This window comes from Pocillopora verrucosa, chromosome 3 (genome assembly GCF_036669915.1).
Source record: "Pocillopora verrucosa isolate sample1 chromosome 3, ASM3666991v2, whole genome shotgun sequence".
Lineage (NCBI taxonomy): Eukaryota > Metazoa > Cnidaria > Anthozoa > Scleractinia > Pocilloporidae > Pocillopora > Pocillopora verrucosa.
This window is the reverse complement of record NC_089314.1, coordinates 30,250,396-30,268,070: the sequence shown is the minus strand read 5'-3', so window position 1 is coordinate 30,268,070 and position 17,675 is coordinate 30,250,396. Positions and strand designations below refer to the sequence as shown.

The 17,675-nt window shown below is 36.9% G+C and overlaps 2 protein-coding genes across 2 annotated transcripts; one reads left to right on the top strand and one right to left on the bottom strand.

Annotated features, from left to right (window-relative positions):
• Positions 1 to 8,221: 8,221 nt before the first annotated feature.
• LOC131799280 (enoyl-CoA delta isomerase 2-like) lies at positions 8,222 to 14,967 on the bottom strand. Its single transcript, XM_066163163.1, has 8 exons — positions 14,731 to 14,967; positions 12,729 to 12,827; positions 11,751 to 11,796; positions 11,160 to 11,323; positions 10,071 to 10,246; positions 9,488 to 9,698; positions 9,223 to 9,366; positions 8,222 to 8,770 (listed from the first exon to the last, which is right to left on the bottom strand). Exons 1-8 carry the CDS (start codon positions 14,932 to 14,934, stop codon positions 8,615 to 8,617), a joined length of 1,200 nt encoding a protein of 399 aa, XP_066019260.1. The 5' UTR covers positions 14,935 to 14,967; the 3' UTR covers positions 8,222 to 8,614.
• A 48-nt stretch (positions 14,968 to 15,015) lies between these two features.
• LOC131799279 (neuralized-like protein 2) lies at positions 15,016 to 17,674 on the top strand. Its single transcript, XM_059116991.2, has 2 exons — positions 15,016 to 15,750; positions 16,643 to 17,674. Exons 1-2 carry the CDS (start codon positions 15,156 to 15,158, stop codon positions 16,756 to 16,758), a joined length of 711 nt encoding a protein of 236 aa, XP_058972974.1. The 5' UTR covers positions 15,016 to 15,155; the 3' UTR covers positions 16,759 to 17,674.
• The last annotated feature ends 1 nt before the right edge of the window (position 17,675 follows it).

The window sequence follows — 17,675 nt, the reverse complement described above, 5'->3', positions numbered from 1 at the left end:
ACTAATTTGTAAATGCTTTGAGACTTCCTCTAAGATATACATATCCTTCGCAGTATCCGACTTCCAGCGTCCCTTAAGTTTAATTAAGTAACCTTTCTGATAGATTAGGATTGTTACTAACAGCAGAGGTAGCACCTCCGGATCTTAAACCATGAAGGCCATACATTTTATGATCTAAACCTAGTTCTTTAAGACAATCCTTAAAGATTTCCCTACACCTACTGTATGATAACTTCCCTCCATACAACTTGTGCTCGTTTGTAGATTTAAACAGCCTTACTGGCCTGAAGAGTGCAACGGAGCTGGAGAGATTAATATCTTCCAATAAAATATAACTTTCTGAAAGTGCCACGGGACAATAATTGTTACCTAGCCTCTTGACATAAACATGATTCCCTTCCCGGTAAATGTCATTCTTCGCTCTTGGAACGAACACCCTCAAGTATTCAGGACGAAAAAACCCTGCCAAACCTAACGAGTAAATACAAGCTAAACGTAAATCCTCTAAATTAACTGATGGACCAGCATACTTATTAACTATACTTCTAATAACATCGGCAGGCATAGATGCCATCTTAACAATAACTGGCTTGCAACGCTTAGCCGCTTCCAGCAAATTATGACAAACTGAACTATCGATTGGATTGTTGTCATTACGCGGAAAGAAGGAATGAAACCACTTAAGAGCGGCGTGAGACAACATTAATGTGGCATAAGAGTTTGAACTTTGTAAACTTTATAGAGATAGGAAACTGCGAGAGAAACATAGAAAGGAGGCACCGACCTAACATTGGACAAATTACACCATTCAAGAAACCTAAGAATCTCTTTCTTGTATCTCTTCGATGAAGACTCCGCTTTAGATTTCAATAGCATCAAGAGAAGATCTTTCAAGTCTGGCCTTATCCTAGCTGGGAGATGATTCCAATGGCCATCCACATCAAACATCTGCAACGAGAAAAACGCCATGGTAATAAACGACATGGACGTTAAACCTCCCTTTCTCGTTTCAAATTGACCGTCATAAAGGCTGTCGGTCAGCGCCGGTACCTACAAAAACCGTTCCATCTTCAACTTAGGCCAGCTCCCCCTTTCACTGTATACACTCAATGACAAGTGTCTCATGTCTCTTTTCCCTGCTCTACACGTAGACAATCAACTAAGCAATATTGATGAAATTACCTAAAAGCATGAGAGGGAGAAGAGAACTTCACACGAACAGCTAAAACTAGTCCAGTAAATCTGCCACTACCCAAAAAACGAGTTGGTGTTCCGCCCATGCTGTAGCTGTATCGCTTGTTATCTGACCGCTTTGATGAAAAGAACCCATTTTAGCGAGTTGTCCATTTCGAGGTTTTCTACGTACATAAGAAAAGGGCTTTCATATACATATATATATTATGTATATAACTATCATATACATAATCACTATCTTGACTACTATGATAACTGCCATCATCAGAATATATTTCCTGAGATTCCATGTATAATATTACATTTGACAAAAATCATAGAATTTCCAAGAACTACGATAACGCCCAGATTCCAGGAAATAATAGATATAGCTTGCAAAAAATCGCGAGATTTAAGATCGGCAAACAAAAAAAATTCAACAATGCAAAATTTAATCCTTTATAGAAAATTGAAATTAAGGAACATATTGATCAACATGATCAGCAAAAAACCTGAAGACTGACTGTGCTTTTTACTGCTTCAGTTTCTGACACAGCTGATTGAAATTGACTACATCATTGAAGCCATAGGCTACAAGAACATTTTTACGACGTTTTATCAACGCACACTTGATTAGTTCTAATTTACACCTAGAAGAGACTGTGACAGTAGAGTGGAGACTACATATGCAGAGAAAAAAAATTAAAATAGCTTTTAAATTAAGTCAAAATGATAGAAATCATGCTGCAAGTTTCTATAACTGTGATATTCACTGTGGGGATAAGATTTCAATACCAGAATAAAATACATGAGTTCTATCCACTTACCCTCTTTACCATTCCCTCCCCGACGAAACGTAGCTAACGTTTAGGGAATTTACACAACTTTAGTCCACGCAGAACATGAAACATTTGATGATTTTGGAGAAAATGTCTAATCTAGCAAAGTAGTATTACTACATTCTGATTATTCTTTGAATCACATTTTGTGCCTCTTTTTATTCATTTTGGATCATATAAATCTTTTTTCATCAGGTACCTTACTTGGTCTCTGCTGCATCACTATCATAGTCAATTATTAATTACCAAGCAACACAAGCAACCATAGTCCTATGATCTAGCATCCATGTGAATAAGATAGAAAGCAGGAAGACACTTCAGATTTATCTGTGATTCAAAGAACTAATCATAAACAGGACACTCTAAAACCTGAATCCTTTAATCAACGACAAATTTCTCATTTCAGTTCTGGTGTTATGGGTACTTGTCTCTTGAAATTCATCTACAAATAAAGATCGACACTAAATTGGATATTCTATCTGTTCGCGAAATGAAAAGTAGTTCAAACTCTTCAATAATATTTGAAGCTGTTATTGATTACTGATTACGGCAAGCATTCATCGCTAATTTTGAAATTTGATTGTTTTATCTTTTCATGCACCAAAATATTGTTTACAAAGTGTAAGCAAGCCCAACATATGTCTCTTTTCTATAAATATTTGCACACTCGAAAATCGTTTTCTCTTTTCCTCAAATCTTTGCTTTTACAAATTTTTACATCTCGAGACGAACTAAGCTTCGCTTCTTAAGGGGTGTGAGCGCATCGTTGAGTGCTAGTGCTGGTCGTTTCCAACGGGTGGAAAGATTCGTTGATCAGAAATGCTGCTTAATCCTTTGAGTTATGCAGCATTTTCACTTTTTCTTTCTCCAGTAATTCTCCCTCCACTCTTTTTCAGTATTTTCAGTCCCTATCAATAAATAGTGCAACGATGAGTGAGGACAATCGAAATTTATTCTTATTTCTGAATCTCCTTTTGGGGAACTACTAAGAACGCCCCTTCGATATATAGTATATTTGCTCAAGAACTTTATACCCGATATGTCTATGACCAACATTTAAACTGTAAGATTTAAGACGCAAGACTAATGATTTACGATTCAAGGTTGCCCAAGATACGAATGGCCTCTGCACGATTTAGGTAATCACCATTAATCTCCAATAATTAATATTTCAACTTTTGGGATCTATCCATAAGCAACTAAAGACCCATGAAATTCACTGATCAGTGTAAATAATTGCAAGAAGGGATTTTAGCTCATTAAGTACCTGATAGCGGTCTTTCTGCGGAATCTTTTCGCGGGAAGCTCCTCAACTGGAGTAAGCGCATCTTTTAATTTGTCCTTCGCCCTTCCTGATACAGACAGGTTTGTGACAGAAGTGACAAAGAGAAACATAACATTTCACAACATAGATTACACCGGACTTGTTAAATCTTTGCTACAAGCTTATAGTCTCGGAGAAAATAAATTTAAGTATGAACTACCAAACATTCAAGGCAACTGGTTAACCTAGGGTAGATGTGGGTTAACGTGGTAGATCATGGTTAACTAAGGGTACATGTGGGTTAACGTGGTAGAACATGGTTAACTTAGGGTAGATGTGGGTTAACGTGGTACAACATGGCTAACTTAGAGTAAATGGAGTTTAACGTGGTAGAACATTGTTAACTAAGGGTAAATGTGGGTCAATGTGGTAGGACATGGTTAACTAAGGGTAGATGTGGGTTTACGTGGTAGAACATGGTTAACTAAGGATAGATTTGGGTTGACGTGATAGAACATGGTTAACTAAGGGTAGATGTGGGTTAACGTGGTGGAACATGGTTAACTAAGGGTAGATGTGGGTTAACGTGGTGGAGACGGTTAACTAAGGGCAAATGTGGGTTAACGTGGTACAACGTGGTTAACTTAGGGTAGATGGGGGTTAACGTGGTAGAACGTGGTTAACTAAGGGTAGATGTGGGTTAACGTGGTAGGACATGGTTAACTAAGGGTAATTGTGGGTTACCGTGGTAGAACATGGTTAATTTATGGTAGATGTGGGTTAACGTGGTAGAATATGGTTAACTTATGGTACATGCGGGTTAACGTGGTAGAACATAGTTAACTTAGGGTAGACGTGGGTTAACAGGATACAACGCGCCTAACGAAGGGTAGATGGGGGTTAACGTGTTAGAAAATTGTTAACTAAGGATAGATGTGGGTTAACGTGGCAGAACACGGCTAACTTGGGGTGGATGTGAGTTAACGTGATAGAGCATGGTTAACGTAGGGAAGATGGGGGTTAACGTGGTAGAACATGGTTAGCTTAGGGTAGATGTGGATAAACGTGGTTGAATATGGTTAACTTAGGGTAGATGTGGGTTAACGTGGTAGAACATGGCTAACTTAGGTTAGATGTGGGTTAACTTGATAGAACATGGCTAACTTAGGTTAGATGTGGGTTAACGTGGTAGAACATGGCTAACTCAGGTTAGATGTGGGTTAACGTGATAGAACATGGTTAATTTGAGGAAGATGTGGGTGAACGTGGTAGAACATGGTTAGCTTAAGGTAGATGTGGGTTAACGTGGTAGAACATGGATAAATTAGGGTAGATGGGGGTTAGAGAGAAAAGTCTCCCTTTTTCTTCCAAGACTTAATGCAAAATTCACTGATTGACTGAAAACCTTCCTGTATATTTTTCTAGAAAGTGAAATGTTATGACTTACTTTGTATTGCACTGCAGTTTGTCTTTTGCTGTTTAATGATGAGGTGCTTTTCCTTTTGATGAGATGTTATTTTAAGAGACATATGTGGTAGAAATTGATTACAATTAGTCAACCAGAGCTCTCAAGTCCATTTGCTAGCAAAGAGTGAGATGTCACGGGCATCACCTATCAAGGGTGGGAGGGGGAAGAGGGTATGGGGGCATGTTCCCCCTGAAAATTATGAAAAAATAAAATAGCAAAGAAGAACATTCCTTTAATCTGCGAGAGAATTCTGCTATTGGAAAGTGTGTGAAGCAATTTAACAGGAAATTAGTAAATTAAATTTGGAAGGATAATTAATTTTATCGGTACTTAGTAAGAGCAGCAGTTTGCTATCGCAAAATCAACCAAATAAATTTGAAACCTTAAAGGAGTGAGAAATAATGACTTAAGCATGAGAGTGAAAAATTGAATTTGTTTGCATGAGTCTTGCACTCAATACATGAGACTTCAAGAGCCTCAAGTTAACTCAACACATTAAACATACTATAGCATGTTTTAGTTTCGTTTCTTTTACTTACTCAGTAATTTAAAAGGGATTCTTCAATTCATGCCATTTATTCATTAATGGTACTGTAAATTTTTAGTGGGTAGGGAAGTTCAGTGTAAAAGGAAATAATGGGATGAGGGCAGGAAGAATAAAATAACATTTCGATATTCCAAAAAGGAAAAACATTTCTAAACCTTCTTTCCAAAATGTGGAAAGTTACATTCTAATTTTAAAGTCCTGCAAAAATCATGAAAACTGGGAATGAAAGTGTTGAAAAAAATGAGAGGAAGTCTGAAGTCTTATGTTTTTTGTAGCTGCAACAAGTGGAAATCTTTGTAAGGTTTCCTTGCCTCCTCTTCTCTTTTTTTTTTACATGTACGATTCATTTCTTTTCTCTGATTTCTTTTCTGTTGTTTAATTTGTGTGTGTGCTGAGGTGCACTGATTTCATAAATCTTGCGTTAAAAAGGTTAATAGGTGTCCTTAAACTGGCCAGGAACCTGCTCAAGGAAATATGCAACATTGATTTCATGTAACTATAACCAACAAAAAGGCCTTCTGTCTTTGAGAGCGCGACGATTTTAGTTACAATTTGGTTACAATTTTTTTTTCAATATTTTGCCAGAAGTATGAAACTACTTGAACCAGTTCTTTTCAAAGGAAAAAAAGATATAGAAAACACGAACAAATAAAAAAACCCTGGTATTATACCAAGCAATCTGTGGTGTGTACACTCATCTTACCCGCTTAAAATCTCCGACAATACCTCGAACGATCAAACCATACAGAAGCACAGAGAGAATTTAGGATCGAAACTAAGCTAAACTAATCAATCATAAACTGACAAAGTTTCCTGAGAGGTCCAAGGTTGGTTTGTTTTCTCTGCAGGAAGGTTTGTGTTTTCACGTCAATGTTATTGGTTCATTTATAAAAAAAAAAAGTTTGATATCTTTTGTTCTCAATAAACATCTTCAGTGGTTCGTTTTTCTTCATTTCGATCTGGTTCAAATAATCTCGCTGCTTTGAGCGCTTCACAGGTTTAGTTTGCTTTCATCACAGGCGGCCCAAGCTCTAAAGATGATCATCTTACGAAATGACAGTCATGGCGAAACTAGAGGAGTTTGTATAGGAATATTTACGACCGCTTTAAGGAATAATAAAATAAGTCAAATTCTCACAAAAAATACCTCACCTTACTTCCAAAGTGCGTTGCTTGCTATCTGACCGCTTACCACGTTGAAGGGAACCCATTTTAGCGAGTTATCTATTTCGAGGTTTTCTACGTACATGGGAAGGGCTTTTCTTCTCTAAAGAATTAGCATACACTTGCTCAGTAAATTATGAGCCCTTAGCTTACCTGGTTTTTTGATGTGATGATTGAATGAGAGGTTTAACTTGCGTAGCTGACAGTTCTTGTCGTTGATGGCTTCAGCCAAGTGCTGTGCTCCAACGTCTGAGATATTATTTATTTTGAGGTTTAACGCGTGTGGTTTTTGGAAACTTTTATCTGTCGAAAAGACAATGGAGTATTGATGCATGTCATTGTTCTACATAAAAAACAGTTGTCAGAAACTGAGACGGATATTGATATCTACATATGTGGCAATATACGGGACCTCGTTTCTTTCCATCCCCTCCCCCACGTGCTCATTCCCCCCTTCCTCTTCTCCTTTTCTGTTAATGTCGCTGCTGAGGCCCTGAAGAGAGACTCATTATACTGATGTAGCTTGTTTTTAAGGTTGAAGACTAAATTCTGAGTTGCTAGGTATGGGCATTTGATCTGGGTGGTAATTGTTTGGAAGGAAAATTGTGACCTTTGGCTGATTCAAGTTACGATTGGTTGAGGTTTTGCATCTGATTATTCACGAGGGTGGTGTGAGTTTTCCTAACTAATACCAAAGCGGCTTAGTGAAGTAAAAGTAATGCAAATCAAATTATTCTCTACTGCGTCGTGAAAATACTACCTTGTTTCGATCAATGTTCTCATCTCACCACGATCATGGTTGGCGTCAGGGTCTCGAAATACGTTGGCACGTCCTTTGTTCTTTGGTGAAGGCTCCTTGCATTTCTGAACCGGAAACTCCCCGATTACTTGCTCATCTTTAAACGAAGAGGTCATCTATCCGAAAATGTATAGAAAGAGATCAGATAAACAGCTTCCTAAGAGCTACCATCACCTTGAAAACCATGTGATCCTTCAAAAATCCTTCACTTATACCACCCCTCCCCTTTTTAAAGGTGATAAAAATTGTCACTAAAATTGTCTCAAGACCCTCTTTAAGCTGGGAGCGAACCTGTACAATTGTTAAAGAGAATATGTCAGGGAAACGATAGCGAAATTTGTATCATTGGGTTAGGGTTTAGGAAAAAGGGTTAGGGGCCTAGTGCTAACCGCAAATCTATTCAGATCGGGCTAATTCCACGAGGCAAAAAATTCAATTATACGGCCAAGCTCCGCTCAAGCGTATCAATCAGTCTTTTTCTCGTTAGATTTGAGAGAAGATGCGTTGGGCAATTTTGTTTTTTTTGCATTTTCGTTCAAATGAGAAATCAACTCTGTTTTTACGATTTTTCTATCATCAATGTTGTTGAGTATAACCTGAAATGCAAGTCAATTCTACGCAACTCAAGCAGTTATTTCCTTCCGCGGTCAAGTTTCTTATCTGACGAGTGAAAATTTTATAGTCTCTTTTTGAGTGTTGTCCTTTTTAGTTTGAGCTCACTTTTTTTTTGTGCAATTTTGAAAAAAGGTGTACGTTAAGTTTTTCATAGCTTGCATTCAATCCTTTATTCACCACAACACTTTGTTTCTTTGTGCCCCTGGGTTTTCTGATGTTAATGCCTCAGTCCACTTCGTGTTTTAAACCAGGATGCCTACTGTCCCTGCAACGCGCTCGCTTGGTCTTCATGCGTCTGAATAAATACAGGTAAACTGCCTGAAGTAAGTAAGTGATATAAGAACGCCGACAATTTTCAGTTTCAACAATTTCATTTAATTATTTTTCCTTGAATGAACATAGTACCAGTAAAATAAGATCAATAACTATTGACTGATTAACGATTGAATTATTTGCGAAGAGCGAATTTAACATTTAAAAAATCCTGAACATCGGCCAGTGTGATAAACGTCCCACGCTTCTATCACGTGACAGTTTGTTTGTTTCGTTGCCACTTGATTAATCTCCTTCGCAGTCCTTTTGCTTCAGCGACATCCCCCCCTTCCTTCCCTCGAAACAAAATCCGCCGCGAATAAACACTTGATTGGGTGATAGAAAGAAACAATAAAAATTTAACCTCTGCAGTTCATCGTGTTTTAGTTCGATAAAGCCCTAAGTCAAATGCGGCAAGGAAATGGAAGCTGAGCTACAATTTGGACTTTCTCTGCATGAAAGCCATAACGGCCTGCATACACTCTTCTGAAAGCCAGCGTTCTTCAAGTAAAGCGCACTCCTTTTCGTTGGCTTCATGTAACAAATCGCGGAATGAATCACGTATTAACTGCTTGGACAACAGCAGAGACTGTAGAGTGAACAAAAAAAAAAAGAACGAATCACCTTTTGAAGGATAGTGTAAAACATTGATTGGTCATCTAAAATAATGTTTGACTTAAAGCCCCGACCGTCTACAGATAAATATAAATGATCATGATCATGATAAATAAAATATGGGAAAACTCCCTCCTGCATTCACCACTATGATAATATGTTACAATAACACTTGAGTAAGGCAGGATGCCTTTTATTATTTTCAGGCTGAAGGGAATACACATAAGAACACCGAAGTTTTAATCTAGGCTTCTTTCAACAATCTATTGAGAGAAGCCATATGGATAAGATTATCCAAAACAGATTACAAATCACCCCCTTCCCCCCCCCCCATTCCCCCTCCTTTGACCAGCATGTCTCCAAATGCTATAACGACTCCATTGTAGATGGCACCCTGCTGTGAAATTCTACAATGCAATTTTTTACCTTAGGGGGCAGCTTGGCCATTGCTTGTATTCTGTTCTGAACTTCTTCTGTGAACTTGTCATGGGGGAAAACATCTGTGACCAACCCACAATCTCTTGCTTCAACTGCTGTCAGTTTGCATCCAGCAAGCAACATTTCATTGGACTAAAGGAGGAGAGGAATTCATGATATAATTTCACATATTACGACAATAACTTGAAATAGGCTCTATAACTCAACAAGTTATACAAAGGTTGCAACAGAAATTAGAGGCAAGTCAATGTACCTTTGCAGGTCCCATTATCCTAGGGAACATAAATGAGGAACACCCCTCAGGGCTTTGTCCCAGCTCCATAAAAGGTGTGTGAAATGTAGCTTTGTCTGATGCATAGATTAAGTCAAACAGGCCCATGACTGTTACTGATATCCCCACAGCAGGTCCATTGACTGCAGCAATCAGAGGCTTAGGGAAGTCTATGAAGTGTTGTACAAAGTTCCTGTCATAATGGTAACAACAAAAAGTAATACTTGATTTGCATGTACAAGTAAGATTAGTGTGTAGTAAGAGAAGTAAATATGTATTGCATCAATGGAAGACAATTAAGGTCTAATTTCACAATTATTTGAAGGTGACTGAAAAAAAATATTCCAATGTAGATGGTAAGATGTCTATTCTAACTAATTAAAACAATCAGTGGATAACAAAGATTGAGAAATGAATTTTTAACTGCTTTGAACTGTTTTTAACTGCCTCAGCCCCTCTGAGGGAGAACCAACTCTGGTTCTTCTGGAGAATACTGGTAGCCCACAGATAGACAAATGATTGGGGAATCTGTAATACAGGAAAAGACATTGAACTGCTAACATACTTTAATACTTTCCGTGCATCATTTGCCATCTTTTGAGGACCCTCAGGAGGAATTCTGGTAAAGTTTCCCAGGTCATTTCCACTGCAGTAATATTCTCCAGATCCAGTCAACACAGCTACCACACAAGCATCATTTTTCCCAGCTTCATCCAAAGCAGTCATTAATTCTTGGTACATCTTTTTAAGATAATAGCAAAAAAAGTTGTCATAGTTAATTAACTAAGCACACACATATGGATAATCAGAGTATGGAGTCTTGTCCATGAACACAACACACTGGCTGCTGTCTCTCAAACCCCAACCTCTTCACCCAGAGTACAATGATTAGGCCACTATTACTCCAGGTGATACTCAGATAACACAGAATATTTTACAAAATAATTGTGAAAACCGAAATTAAATAAATACAAAATTTATAGAAGGTCCTGGATCATGCCCGTAGTGTGTTTACCAACAGTCCAGAAAACAGTAGAGACAAGATCAAGATGGCCATATGTATTCTAAAACTTTGAACAGTTGTACAATTCAAATATGGGAAACTGATTGTATGAGATTCGTGTGCAACAAAACCCAAAGACAAAAATCTAAGAATGCCCAGCTAGAGAAATGAAAATGTCTCCAGCCAACTACGTTAAGGTATCTGGGCAACAAGACTGAGATATTGATTGTTATCAACAGTAGTCAAACATAACTTAATTTTAGTAGGAAATTTTCCCTTTGGTTCTGAAAAGTTTACATAGAATTTTGTGGTTGTGTCATTGTCTAGCACTTATTAATTTATGAGAACTGTCCACAATAGTGCTGCAATGGTGCGAAAGTATGAAATACTCTAACAAATAAATCAAGAATTGTAATTTCTCTCCTAAAATTTAAAAAACTTCTCAAAATTTATTTCTGTGATGAATGAAATGTAACATATATTGTATGTGTATATTGTAATTTGTGTTGTGGGTTCATTTTTGTTTTCCATATTTCTATAATTATTTTTATTGAATTTAGATTGTTAACACAGGCTAAACAGGACCAGCCTGTTTACATACTGCCAATAAATAAAGATTGAAAAAAAAGGAATAAACAAAATAAGATGCACCTCCCAGGTTATGGCATTATATTTTGTAGGCCTGTTCATTCTTATTGTCAGCACTCCATTCTCCAATGTCACCACTAGTTCTTTGTATTTACTCTCCACCTCAACTGATGGGTTATTCTGAGGATTTGGAGACTTTAAATCTTCATCAGTTGTGCCAAATTGTGCTGAAATATTCCAACAAAATAGTTTATACATCTGTCCAGAGCAAAGGAATAAAAATCTGATTCCCCAACACAATTTTAACATAAAATATTTCCCATTTTGCTGTATGATGCTTTGGTGACTGAGAGAACTTTATGGAGAGCTAGGCATTATACTATGTTTTATAATGACTACAACTGGTACTAGGATCAGCAACATAATGATGCATCCTGTGTCAGGAAAAAATGATTCATAAATCTAACCCTGATTATAGTAATGAGATTTTAAAACATTTGACCATCATTGTGGCATAAAGAAAAAGGATAGAATTACAGCTCCAGAAAAATCTAATTTTTGGGTTGAGATGCTAAATATTTGGTATATCACATAAAAAGGTCATCAAAAAGACACCAAAATAGTAAATGTTGAAAATAAAAATAAATTTTTCACCTGCAAGGTCATTAACATAATCTACATACTTTTGTTGTGCATCAGCCTGAAAATAAAGCCAATGGAAATAGATTAAGTAACAGCCACTGAGCTAGATAAAAAAAAAACTTAGACAGGTAAAAATAATGTCATCCACAAAATTAAAGTGTGTAGGATGTACTTAATGTAGCAGTAGCTGCCTAATTTGAGTTTTTTCAGTGCTATTTTTGTCATGGATGTGTCCCTATAAGACAATTCTTGTTTAGTCCTGTCAACATCAAGTGATACTTGAGTGAACATAACTTCCATAAAAGCAGTTTTCTGGAAATCCATTTAACAACTATCAACTAAGTAATGTATTGGGACAGTTGAAGTGCTTTTAAGTTGTTGATTCATTTCAAATATAGACTTTTGATCAAGGGAAATTAGCCAATGTATAGTTTGAGAAAAAGGCTAATGTTCTTGATATTTCTTTGATTCTTGTTCTGTTTGATTCTTGTTCTGTTTGATTCCTGTGATTTACCACACTGAAATGAAATTTTATAAGGTGGACTGATTTCTTTTGTGAGATTATCAAGTTTTATTAATTGTGTTTATAATGCAAATTAACTATTGTAGAGAGTTTCTATAATACTGATGTTTTGAGTGTTAGTCCTTTGTAAGAGCAAATAGAGCGAATTTACATAATCAAGTCTGTTGAAAAGCAAATCATCTTGAAATACCCCTTGCAGATGCAGCACGACAGTTCCTTTAGAAAAGTACTCCTTTTCTTCATTTATTGATTTCTTTTGTGCTCTATTTCAAAGTTTCCACCTGATTATACAAGCTTTCTATGGCGTTTTTACATGTTCAATATTTTAAGGTGCATGGACAAAATGAGGAGAATCAGGTTGGGAAAAAATGGTCTTAAAACAATATAAAACAGTTTCCCACCAATTCTTTCTATGAATAGCAATAGTCTCATAAATTGAAGAGTGAAAAGCAGGCACTTTAATCAACCTTTGAAAGATCACCAAGATCATTCCATGCTGTCCACTTTGCTTTGCCAACAAAATCAAATGCTCCTGGTTTGGGAGAGTTGCATTTTCCGATACTGCCCTGGAAAGAAAAAGAAAAATTTTGCATGAAATCTGAAAAGACTTGAACTATGTATATATAAACAATAACTAAAACATAGGCATGCGTGGCATGCACAAGTTTTTTTTTTTGGCTGGGTGGGTTGAGATGGGACAATTTGTACACTTAAGGTTTCCTTTTTTCGTCACCAAAAAGAGCATAACTTTCAAAAAACAAAAATATCACAGAAAGACAGGAAAAAAACCTAATTTATCTGAACTTACACAGATATTAAGTGATCTACTGTCTCTATTATCTAAATACTTCTAAGTTAAAATGAAATGCAATGTTGCCAACTGCTTACCGTTGTCTCCTTTGCACCTGTTGTTTGGTCTCCTCACACAACACCCTCTATTTCTCATTTGAGAGAGAGCGCATTGTGTGACAAGACCAAATAACTGTTGCCAAAGAGACTACGCTTACTACCATTCTTCCAACAGAGAGAAAATCAAAATTATTAGTTAGTTAGTTACCTCAAAAATATAATTCTGCATAATTTTACTATGAAAAGCAAACTGAAACTCTGTTGTACCTCTAATAAACCCTAACCAAAGATGTACTGTGATCTCAAATAAGTGAAGATACATTGAACAAGAGAAAAGGATAATATTTCAAAGAGGGATCCTTCATTGGTGATTGGTGATTGGACTTTGCCCTCTTCTGTATGTGAAATGCGTGATAAAATGCAGGCCGTTTACAAGGAATTAACACACAATTGGCCTAAGTCCAAGGTAGCTTAAAGTGACTTTAATTGATAGAAAAAGTTAAATGTGGGAGAATTGTGTGGAAAACCCAATATCAGTAGTATTAAATTAAGTTCCATGTGAATATTTTTCAGTGGAGTTGGACAATGCAGTTCGAATATATAAAGAAATGCAGGAAAATAACATGTGATAGGGTGAAGTCCAATGTGGCAAAGTGGAATTTGATTGGTGGAATACAATTCAAGCACATTAAAAATTGCCCATTATTCATGTAGTGCAAGGATTAGGTATGTTCTAATTGGACTTTGGACTTTGTTATCATGATGATACATGATGGAATGTAAGTTGTTTGGCGTGTGAGTTGGTGTGTGAGTTGTACCAAAAGTAAATAAGCCCTTTAGATGCTACATAAAATCATTACAGTACATGTATACAAGGAAAAAAAGGACTGGGATGATAACCCACTCTGACAGATAACATACTTATTAACTGAGTGGGAAGACCAGATGGGAAAATATTTGGCATGAGGTCATGAAGTAGCGAGTGTAGCAAGGTCTGTGCACCATGACTGAGAGCCAAATATTTTCCTATCCAGTCCGAACAAACTCAGTCAATGAGCAGTTTATCATATGACCACAAAATGTTGAAAATTTGGCAAATTTTGTTTTAACCTGTAGAATAGGCAATGGACAGCGCTCATGGGCAGCCACAGGCAGGATGAGAGTGAATATTGAGAGATGAATTAAGAATGAATTTTGTAGTAATGAACACTACTTGAGCAGTATTGAACATTAAGGGTTTATTTTCAGGCTTTAATTTCATCACAGTGCTTTAATAACATTCATCACCCTGAAGAATCCTCTCATCTTCATTACTCATAATTTTAGCTTTGTGAATTTGAAGTTAAATCACACAATAACAATTTTTCTTCTCCTAACCTCTCTACTTAAAAATATAGATATTGTAAGGAGAAGTTCCTTTTTGGTCACTCCTGAGATCAACAGGGCCACTATCATTACCTTGTAGAAAGGTAACAGGATACAAAAAACTCCCCAGGATGAGGTTAAAAACTTCTTCAATTTGACTACACGTCTCTAATTTTTTCAAACAATTCAGAGGAATTAAAAGTCTAGCATAGAAATCTAACTCGATTAAGTTGTGTAGTCAGTAGAGCAATTTACCTGTTTGAACAAGGCATACAACTTCAGTTTGTGATCATTCCCTGGATCTTGTTTTAGAGTCTTTGTCCTTTCACTTGCTGACTTAAATTCTTCCTCCAGATTTCCTAAACTCATAGTTCCTGTATGGATGGGTCTTAAAGCTGACAAATGGAAGAAAGACGGGCGAAACGCTAACTTTCGCAGTCCAAGCAAGCTGCGCGCCATCTTATAGTGGCCAGACTTACATGATGACGGTGCTCTAAAACGAGCAGCCGCTGAAAGCATTCGAGCAAAACATTACTCTATTCGCGTTGTTGATAATAACTACTAGCCAAAGTTTTATGCTGTTATAATGATGCTTCATCGCAATTGGAAATGTTCTGAACACTCTTTTAAGCGTATGATGCTGGAAGGTTAGCAAAAGATATCCAAAGTTATTTGTAAAAATGATGCGATTTCACGACAGACATGGAACTCATGTGCGGTTGTCACCGTCGAAGACATCCGCCACCAGAGTCAAGAGCTTCGCGAACGCGGTTGTATTTAGTCATCGCCCCTTAGCATTTGGTGAAACGTTCCTTTTTGAGATAGAAGAACAGGAAAAGGACTGGTCAGGTCATGTCCGCTGTGGGATCACAACTCACAATCCATCTTCAATTAAAAGTGTTCCACCGTATCTTCTTCCTGACATGGCCCAAATGGGGCGTACTTGGGTGTTTGCAATCAAATCGACGATGCAAAAACCTTTGGGTGATGAACAGCTGAAAGATTACGGTGGCCACAATTTTCAACGCCAAGAGGCAGGAGATAAAGACGATAACCCGGTGTTTTGCGGTAAAAAAGCGAGAGAAGGGAAATTAAAACCAACAGATGTTGGCTCGCGAATTGGAGTGAAAGTCAGTCCGACCGGGGAACTGTACTTCTTTGTAAATGGTATAAAATTTGGCCCCTGTGCCCTTGATGTACCTGTTGACAGGGATCTTTATGTGGCTGTCGACGTGTACGGAACTACAAAACGAGTTCAAATCATTCAATGTGGAGGTTAGTATGATATAAAAAATAACTTTGCAAGGGTAGAGGGAAAAGTGATCTCTACTTCCCCCAGGGATACTTTGTGTATGAGGGGAGGAGGCAGTAAGGAGATGAGAATTTTTCTCCAGCTCTCTCCATGTGGCTCTAGTTGTTTCAAGGTTGATTGCAATCCTCTTTAATTTATCATATATGTGTATCTGAACTTAATATGTAATAAAACAAGAGTTCATGTCATAGAGTGAATTAAGCTCCAGCTGCTAGGCAAGGGTTAAAATGACTCTGATAAGGGCCCAAAACACAATCATGCCCACAAACATAAACTGTATTACTCTTATTATTACTTTGGAGAGCACTGAGAAAAAAGAGAAGTGGAAAAAGTGACAACAAAACAGTCTGATCAGTCACACGATTGTGGTGGGGGGGGGGGGGGGGGTACGGTGGGCTGAAATACACTTAAGCCCACAAATACCTCCAGTTAAGCCTGAGAATGTGCCATAATGTCTGACAAAGTGATAATGATTGAGAGCCTGACACATCTGATAAGTGTCAAGGTAAGTTGCCTTGCTTTACGTGACATGAAGAAAATTTAAGTAAAAACTTTGGTCTTGTGATAGAATATTGTCTATGCAACAGGTTGCAAAGATTCAACTGGTATGAACAAATTTTACTTGGGAAATGAGAGATTATTCTTACTTTTATTGGAGTGGTTCCACTTTAAACAATGTTTAACTACAGGTGAAATAAAATACAGTAGGCCATTGGGACTGTGGAGGGTGACTATGACAGCTTAACAGAGGTTGAAATTACAGTAGTAAAGGGGAAAAACAGGTTTGACTGTAGTGACGGTGGGGAAGTTGTTTAAGAGCTATGGATGTGAGCTAACATACTTTTTTCACTTTAGTGCCACCACTTCTTGATTTGTGCTGTGAAAACATCAGGAAATGTGTAACAAAACAGGAAGATTTGGAATCACTCCCCATTACTGCATCACTGAAGAAGTACATTGCAACATTTTAACAAGAAATTGTTGTCACAGAGAAAGAAAATATCTCCAGTGTTCTTAAGGGTTAAAACATTAGTAGCATATGTAAATTAAATCAAATACAACTATGATAGCATTTATCCTGTAGGGTCCCACTCAATTTACAGCCTTCCAAAAATATAATTTAACCCTTTAACTCCCAGATCAAATTTATAATTCTCCTTATTGTCAGCCATAGAATTCTTATAATGTTAGTTAGAGAATTTAGTATTGGATTAGCTAATTATCCCCAAATTGATATTTTTCTTTATTCTCAGCTCTTTTGTAGTTGATATTGTATTTATATTATACTGAGAAATTCTTTCTTGGTCATTCATGGGAGTTAAGGGTTAATTTAAAATTAGTCTCACTGTTACTGTACAGATATGAAACAGAAATTTTACAATTTATCCTGGAAAGTATCAGTATTAATTTTTGCCCAGTAGAAGTCAAGCTTTTACATTGGCTGTGTCAGCTTAGAGATTTTTAGATTTATTTTTAAAAAGAAAATTTGCTGTGGCATACATTGGGAAAAAAACCTTGAGGGTCTTGTAAACTTGATTCAAGTCTTTATGGGTCAAATGATTTTTTTATGAAACAAGGTGACTGCAAATTTTATTTTTTCGTGATTTGTAATCTTGTTGAAGAAGTCCTCCTCTGTGATTTTGAATCAATGTGATACAGGAATTGCCTAGTTTTACAAGTCCTTTTCAAGGGATTCATTTTGGTTTGTGTGTGTGACTTTCTGCTTAATGTAAAGAGATACGAACATGACTTTACCAGTAAACCCATTGGGACCAAACTTTAGAGTGTCCTCTGGATGTTGGAAATGTGAACCTATTACCCTTGAATTTATTTCTTTCCTGTCTGAAAATGGTGGTGGTTGTTTTTTTCAATAAAGGTGAAATAATGT